Source organism: Chaetomium strumarium (assembly GCF_033439665.1).
Source record: "Chaetomium strumarium strain CBS 333.67 chromosome Unknown B0T15scaffold_7, whole genome shotgun sequence".
NCBI lineage: Eukaryota > Fungi > Ascomycota > Sordariomycetes > Sordariales > Chaetomiaceae > Chaetomium > Chaetomium strumarium.
The window spans coordinates 1,662,658-1,670,257 of NW_026944435.1; the positions used below are offsets into that span (position 1 = coordinate 1,662,658).

Below are 7,600 nucleotides of genomic sequence, written 5' to 3' on the forward strand. Positions count from 1 at the left end.
CATTCCAGCGCGTGAAGCGCTTCTTGACATGATCCGCACCTACCTGGGAGCTCGTGTTGCGTCCCTACTGCTGGGCACTGGTGCCATATACATGCCAGTGCCTTATAAACCAGGAGCCGGTCATGGCAAGTGAGGTACTGATACCCTTCCCAAGCATAGGCTCCGCCTTCACCCTTTTTTTTCTCTCTCTCGAGATTGATTGGCCCCCAACATTGCTGGCTATAAGCACTAGATGGCTGTGGGAAGCTCGAACAGGGTTCCTTCAACTCACATTTCATGATCCGAGGGTCCATCCGTAACTCGCACACAGTCTGGCTTCTCTTGATTATTTGATTACCGGTCAAACCAAGCTGACACTCATAGCACACAAAAACAAAAGTATATCAGACAGTACACCCAAAGAATTCCGTTGTCATCATCCGCAACCCATAACACCGAAGCACATCCATTTATATAGCCCTGCGCTCAAGTACCCAGGCAACCCATCATCATTTTGGTATCTGGACCCGCGGCCGTAACTGGTGCCAGCCGAAACGCCAAAGCATCGCTCTCCTTGCAGGTCCCGGGCCAAGGAGGCAAGTACCCCTATTTCTTCCTTTTTAGATCAGCGAGGTAGGTAAACCCCAGCTCACACCTCAACCTCCTTGATCATCCTCCTCAGATCGGGTAACGAGCACCTCCGCTATCGCAACGATTACCTCTTGGCCCTCTTCTTGGCCCTCCCCTTTCCCTCGCTACTGTCACCGCCACCGCCACCATTGTTCCCACTCCCACTCCCGCCGCCATCCTCGTCGTCTCCATCCTCATCTTCATCGTCATCATCCCCTTTACCACCGCCACCCACCTCCCGCTTCTCATTCCCCTTCTTGATACTAATCAAGCACCCCTGCTCCTTCAACCTCTTGGTCAGCGGCGTACTGGCCCTCATGCCGGGGAAATCCTTAGCGTTATACACCTGAAACGCATCGCTCATAGCCGTCGCGACAATAGCCGACCTGTCGCCGGTACACATGCGGGCCGGATCCAGCACGACCAGGGCAAACTTGAGGCGGAAGGTGCCCGGCGTGCGGCAGCTAAGGTCCGGGAAGCAAAAGAAACATCCCTCCTCGCCCTTCTCGTCCAGCCCGACGAAAGGGGACGCCACCAGCGTGCCCATCAGCCGCCGCTGCTGCCGAAAGTCATCGGGCATGCTGGACATGTCCTTGGCGCCGGTCTCGTCCCAGATGGAGCAGTGCACGACTGAGAACTGGTGGCGCAGTCGCCGGGCGTGCTCGTCGGCGCTGAGGGAGGGGTCGTGGATGGTTAGCTGGACGATCGGGGGCGGGTCGATGACGCGCCGATCGCGCTCGCCGAAGCCGCAGCTGCGGGCGGCGAAGGGTTGTTGGCGGACGGTGATGCGGTACTCGGAGTTCGGAGGGCGAGGAGCAGTGGTAGGTGGAATCGGAGGGTTGGAGGTGGTTGCAGGTGATTTGGTGGATGTGTTGTTTGTTGTGGTGTTTGAGCCATTCTCGGGGGTTACGAGGTTCGATATGCTCATTGATTTTGGTTCTTGTCGTGGGGAGGTGCTCGGTTGAGTGGTTGGCGGACTTCGGGGTAGTTGCGGAGGCCCGGCGTGGCTGTTGGGTACTAGTGAAGGAGAAGAATAGAAGCCTCTTGAAGGGGCCTTGGCTGATACTGGGACTAAGGCGATATCCTGTGGGTACGGATTTCCTCTTGATCGTGGAGATGGCTGGGAGACGAAAGAGTGCGGTATTTGGCCCTGGCCATTAGCGCTCATCTGCCTCATCCGCAACTCCTGGGCCATCTCTTCGGACGACCTGTCGCTAGCCGTTGACGAAAGCGTTGGGGAATGCCGGATGTCCGCCGGTCGCCTCGAGAACTGGCGTGGCTCATTGTGAGAAATCGTGAACTGAGGCGGCGTCTGCCCTACGGGCCAAGGGCTGGCATACTCCGAGTATGGTGCCGGCCTCCCGCTGTGGCAAAGGGTCTCACGGCTGTTGGAACGCACCGGAGAATGACTCGATGCCAAGCCCGGAATCATGGTGGCCATGGGAGGCAAGCTGGGAAGCTGCCTTGTGTGGACCGGCTGTTGGAACTGCTCTTCCTGGGCATAGTGTCCATGCTTCGGGGCATATGGGTCGTCGTAGTCGTGGCGACGATGAGCCATACCGTCTAACTGGGTATGACGGCCAAAGTTATGGTGAGCGAAGTCGACCGCCGCAGACATCTGGGAGTGATCCACAGAGGAACAGGTTGTGGCTCGGTCCTTGCAGTTCTTAGTCAGTCTGTGTCAGTCTGTGTTGCTCTAGGAACCTGCCGGTGCGTTCAATGGATCGGCAGGGTCGGGCAGCCTTACAGGATGGGCTGCGAGAATCAAGCAGCCACTGACACGAATCCAGCAGCCGGGTCCTGTAAGAAGACGCCTCACCGGGGAAGACTGAACCGCGCGCTAGCCTGATTAGACTTCGACGGCGCAGCCCCGGGGACAGATTAGCTGCGCCGGGCCCTGGATCTACAGCAGTGGTACTCCGAGGCTGCTCCAACAGGCTCCGCTTGTGAATGAAGGAACAGCCGATCAGTTGTCTCGTTGCGCCTGCAGGAAGCCACGTCGAGTTCTGGCCACGGATAGTACTGAGCCACAACTGTTGGTCAGGAGGCGGTGTCACACGTGGGTATCCTGGGGCGACGATCGTTGTTTTCGCCACTTCTCCGGGACGAAGTGAGACCTGGTTGTTGTACATGTACAATGTGCCGGGGCTTATAAAGAGTAGCGCGACCAGGTATTGGTGGCCAAGCAACACGGCCTCGACCATCGAACGTGAAAGAACCGGCAGCTCGTTCGCTTGTTGCTCCACGATGTCAGCTGCAGGGTCCTGCTGTCTTATATCGTCAAACGCTCGGCTCTTGAAAGATAGTCCGGGGTCGTTTCCGGCACGTCTTGGGAAACTGTGCAGCCCAACTAGGATGGCAGCTAGATGTTGGGGTAGCAGTAAGTCGGAATGGGCTAGTGCAATATGGCAAAGCCGGGCTACTGGGCCATTGTGGGAGATTGAGGGGGAGACGCTAATATCAAGAGGGCGTATCGGCATCCTCCTGGTCCCCAGGGCGGAGGAGCCGGCCAGTTGTCTTAAGTATGTACTCGGTTGCCCTGACTGGCCAAGGTCCAGAGAAGGCCGCAGATTGCCCAGCAGGGATATCAGGGGACGACGATCGCGACAATCCACCAGGCGGGCCAGCGGACCTGGTCAGCTCCGGGGCCAGTTGAAAAGTTCCGTGACTCGTCTTGTCTTGCTAGTGCGCATAACCCCGGGCGTTGGCCCAGGAAACAAAAAGGAATGTGTTTTAGAAGGTACTTGGAAGCCATCGAAGGCCAATGCCGGCAGGGGGGAAGAGAATGTGTTGCCGGGGTCGGAGTCGATTGGGCTTGGGTTGCTTAGTGAACTTTGTGTATATCCGGCCCGTGTCACGGCACGATGATACATGACCAGTTGGGCCCGGTACTTCTGGCCTCGAAGTCTTGGACATTCAGGACCAGCCAGATGGCTACCGTCTCGCCCGATGTGACCCCCGCCAGCCCACTCCCGTTCCAACCCTCCAGGCGTGGGCATCAGCGGAGCAGGGGCTGTCCCCAACCTACCGTTGAAAGAGCAAATACCCCTACGGTACGCTAGACTGCTCTATAGAGCTTCCCCCTCGCACGGTGGACTCGGCGAACAGCCGGCAGCTCGTTAGGATGCACCATGCAACAAACAAACGGTCTGTGATATCCGTATCGACAGTCACCTTGAATAAGCAAAGGGCCACACAGACAGCGTGGGTGCCATATGGCGGCCTCACGCTGCCAGACTGTCTGTGCGATGCGTGGGATTGCGAGGTTGCGAGTCATTGCAGCCCAGAATGTCGCGAAATGGTGAGCCGAGACAGGCTGAACTCGAGATCCAGCAGCAGGCTCAGAGGTGAAACCAAGCCAGTAGACTGGCGCATGAGTCCACGGAACGGGTTCGTGTTTTCCCTGAGTCTCGCCTTTGCCCAGCTGCACTGCAGTAACAGCCGAATGGCTCTTGGAGTGCTCGTAGCTCGTAATGTACATACCTAGGTAGGTACGCAGTACTAGTTAGTGTAAGAGAAGGACTGGAAGAAGGTGCAAGGCCGATCTGCTCGGTGAATGTAGCATTTCCACACTTGGCCGGAGGCAACCCTTCCACGACGATTCCTGCCTGACTGGGCAAGTTCTGCCGTGCAATGCTTTGACTTCCAGGTTGGATCCTCGCCATCGATTGGATGACTAGGGCCATTCTTTCCGCCTGCAAGACCGCAAGAAGGCGACACCTGCCAGTGCAAGGGAAGGAGCGTTCCATCGACCCAGATAACTCGACTAGGACCCCAGTTCTACTGTACGTAGATTGACCTTTGTCCAAAATCAAGTCACGGGCTTGTGGCAGTAACTTTGTTCCGTTTCCCATGCATGTATTTATGGCTAACGTACCTGATAAGGTAGGTACCTTCCATATCTTCAACTTCCTTCTCGTCTTCAACCTGTTCCTTGCGTCTCCTACTCCAGGTGATCCTTCCCGTCCGCAGCTGTCATAGTGCACGTTAGAATCCTAGAAGTGGCTAAACTACGGTTCCTGTATCTGTGAGACACTGTAGTCACATCCGCCTCGAGTTGCATAGGATGGCTGGGCGGGTACCCATCCCCGGTTCCCGGCCAAGTCACGACATGTCCGCTATTGGAGCGCTGTGTCCTGATAAGGTTGCACAGGCGATCAACCCCAGAAGTCCGCCTGTGTGCTGCTCGCCTCGACTAACAAAAAAACAGCCGTGCCGCCCCTCTCTGACGGCTGCGACGCTCCCGCCTACTTCCCCGCAAGAACCGGGTCTTCTAAAACGCTGGGGGCGATTTCTCGGTTCGCGAGTTTAACTTCGTCAAACCGTATTGATACTGCGTGCCCTCCGCCTATAGGGATAAATTGACCACCGTTTGTGTCACGCGAACCATCTGCCGGCTTTATGTTGCATATGAGGAGCAGGACGCACATCAAGGAGAAACCGAGGCCGTAGTTACAACTTACGAGTAGGATTTGGCACTCGGACAGCGGAACGACTGACTCAGAGAAGGGAGGCGACAAGGTCGACAATCGACATGCGTGGGAGCAAGCATTAGATGTTGTGGGCCCCCGGTCAAGCCACACCAACGCCATCGCGTGATTTACGGCCTGTCCCCTCTTCGATCCTCATCTTGCAGCAGCGCGGGCAGATTTCGGAAGAGCCACGCAAACATACAGTATTCGGTTGGAGATTGCTTCTGGCGTACACCCACGCCGCCCAACAGCATGGCATTCTTGCCGACGATCATCCCACGTAACCATTGTACACAGTATGTCCTGCGGCTTACTCAAAATGCCATTCTGCACTGACGGCTCCGCTGGTCTCGAGTCGCCCGCTGATATTTCTACTGTATTTTAAGCAAGGACTGCATATTCACCTCTCGCGGACTGCTGCCGTTACCCGGGATCCGGTAGCACATGCCCGCCAACACGGCATGTGTACCAAGAGTCGCGCAGCTGCAACATCACCAACCAACTGTTCAGTCTCGAGACGCGACGGCTGAACGCATGGACCCGAGAACCCGAGGTGGAAAGATATGTCGCCTGGTGACAAGCAGCGGAATCGATGACGAATGTCGAGTATTTGTGAGAGGGATGCAGCCCTTTCAACAACAATTGGCTTGCGGCAGGCATGCAAGAGTCTTGGCCTCGACACAGGAGGATACCTGCGGTTTACTGTGAGGCGATACGACTCTGAATCCCGGTTTCCCTCTGCGCCCCACACCGGGACAGGCTCGACACCTCCGGCTTCAATGTGAACCCTGCAGTCGCTTGCTGTGCTTTCACCTTTCATCAAGGAGCTTAACTGGTATTGGCACACATCAGATCATGCTCAGCTCCGCTCAGCGCTTGGCAGAAACTGCCGTCGGCGATGGTGTCCCGCTTTCCAGCGTGCAGCTCGTATGCCTCCACAAGCCCGGCCTTCACCCGAGCTACGATACAGACTGTACCACGACGCAGCTCAGGCTACAGTGTGACTACTGTGTACGGAAGGGTAGGGCGCACAGACTTCAGCTCTCACTTGGCTTATTAGCGACACTGGCCCCTCTTAGCTGGTCCTCGCTTTCGCATCAAGGCGGGCCACGAGTTTGTATCTGCGAGCCTCGCTGATCCACAGCGGTGCATCAGATACTTCTGGTGGGGGAGCTTTGTGCAGCCTGATGCCATCGGAATTCTCTATACCCAATGTTGACCGGTCCGGAGGCCATGTGCTTTGGACGGCATGGCCAGAAAGGAGCTCCCCCAGCGTCAATGCGCCCAATGTCCTCTTTCGGAAATGGGGCTTCAAGATTCCATGTGGAGCTTGATCCTTCCGTCGCGGTGGAGACTCGGCAACCGGCGTGAACTTAGCGTCCTCCGTTCTTGGCCCGGCCTCCCGATCCCGCTTGGCTCCACTGCGCCTGGATCCCCGGTTCATTGTTTGCCAGGCAGGAAACGAAACATCGATGAGCGCTGACCAGAAGGTTAGTACATCCACACTTTCTCGATTCAAAACACATCAAAGGCCATGAATAGCCTTGGCCACAGCATAAGATCGAACGCCGATGGACGACTACAATCAGACCTACTATCCGGTCTCGTAACACCAGTGGTTGTGGTTATGATACCTTCCGGAAGAATGGCCGGTCCGCTGCCAGTGTCTTGGGGCACCACAGACTGAGTACGTCCTGGGCCCTGTTGCTGCCTGGCCTTGCCAGCCTCGAGGATGCTAAACATGGTTCGTTACAACTCCTCAATCTATGACACCTTCCTTTGGACCTTCGATACTAACGCAAGTGCCGGGACGAAAACGAGGGATCTAACCGCAGACATTCTCCCTCCTCGACAGTATCTCACCCACGCGTCCCGGAAGCTTTGTATTTAGAGTTGAGCATCGCCAATACCAACTGACAGGAAGACGACGGCCCTTTTTCGGCGCGACCAGAAAGTGCTATCCGTCTCCCCTGACCGGACACGGCACGGGAATGGTTGTCCTTTTGGGGTCGAAACAGCCTTCCTAATCATTTCATGAGCAGTCACAACACAAATACATTCCGCAGACTCTCCCACCCAGCGCCCCTTGTTGATCTGGGTTGAGTGCCACAGAAGAGCTACATCCTACATACAGGTCAGGGAAAGGTCCCGCCCTCCTATCACGGCTCCTTTGCAGTAGTACCACGGCCGCTCGCTCTAGGAGGGACGCTTACAGTTTACTAGCTGGCAGCCAGTGACACTGGCGCGCAGCTTCCAGAGACGGTTCCTGCTCCGCCAGCGCGCAGAACTTGTCGTGCTACCCTTCTCTGTGCTTACTGCACGAGCAACCAATCTGACTAACGAATATGGGTTGCTCCCCGCGAACTCGTCTTCCGATGATTTGACGCCCACGTGTCTGGCAAACCGCCGTTCTTGCCTTGTTGATCGGCCTTCCGGACGCCACCCTGGGGCGTACGTCGGATATCAGAGTTCAAGCCAAGCCTAGTCAATACTGACACAATGAGGAAACTGGATGGGAA

The 7,600-nt window shown here is 56.4% G+C and overlaps 2 protein-coding genes across 2 annotated transcripts; both read right to left on the minus strand.

Annotated features, from left to right (window-relative positions):
• Positions 1–429: 429 nt before the first annotated feature.
• Positions 430–2,351, minus strand: B0T15DRAFT_304862 (velvet factor-domain-containing protein). Its single transcript, XM_062863854.1, has one exon. The coding sequence runs from the start codon at positions 2,225–2,227 to the stop codon at positions 695–697; it is 1,533 nt and encodes a 510-aa protein (XP_062718203.1). The 5' UTR covers positions 2,228–2,351; the 3' UTR covers positions 430–694.
• Positions 2,172–3,463, minus strand: B0T15DRAFT_304879 (uncharacterized protein). The gene is made up of 2 exons (XM_062863855.1): positions 2,357–3,463; positions 2,172–2,266 (listed from the first exon to the last, which is right to left on the minus strand). Coding segments are annotated over exons 1-2 (735 nt in total). The 5' UTR covers positions 3,090–3,463; the 3' UTR covers positions 2,172–2,264.
• Between the last annotated feature and the right edge of the window lie 4,137 nt (positions 3,464–7,600).

Bases quoted from the DNA above. Each gene is read 5' to 3' on its own strand.
- B0T15DRAFT_304862 (XM_062863854.1), bottom strand. From the start codon at position 2,227: ATGTCTGCGGCGGTCGACTTCGCTCACCATAACTTTGGCCGTCATACC.
- B0T15DRAFT_304879 (XM_062863855.1), bottom strand. From the start codon at position 3,089: ATGCCGATACGCCCTCTTGATATTAGCGTCTCCCCCTCAATCTCCCAC.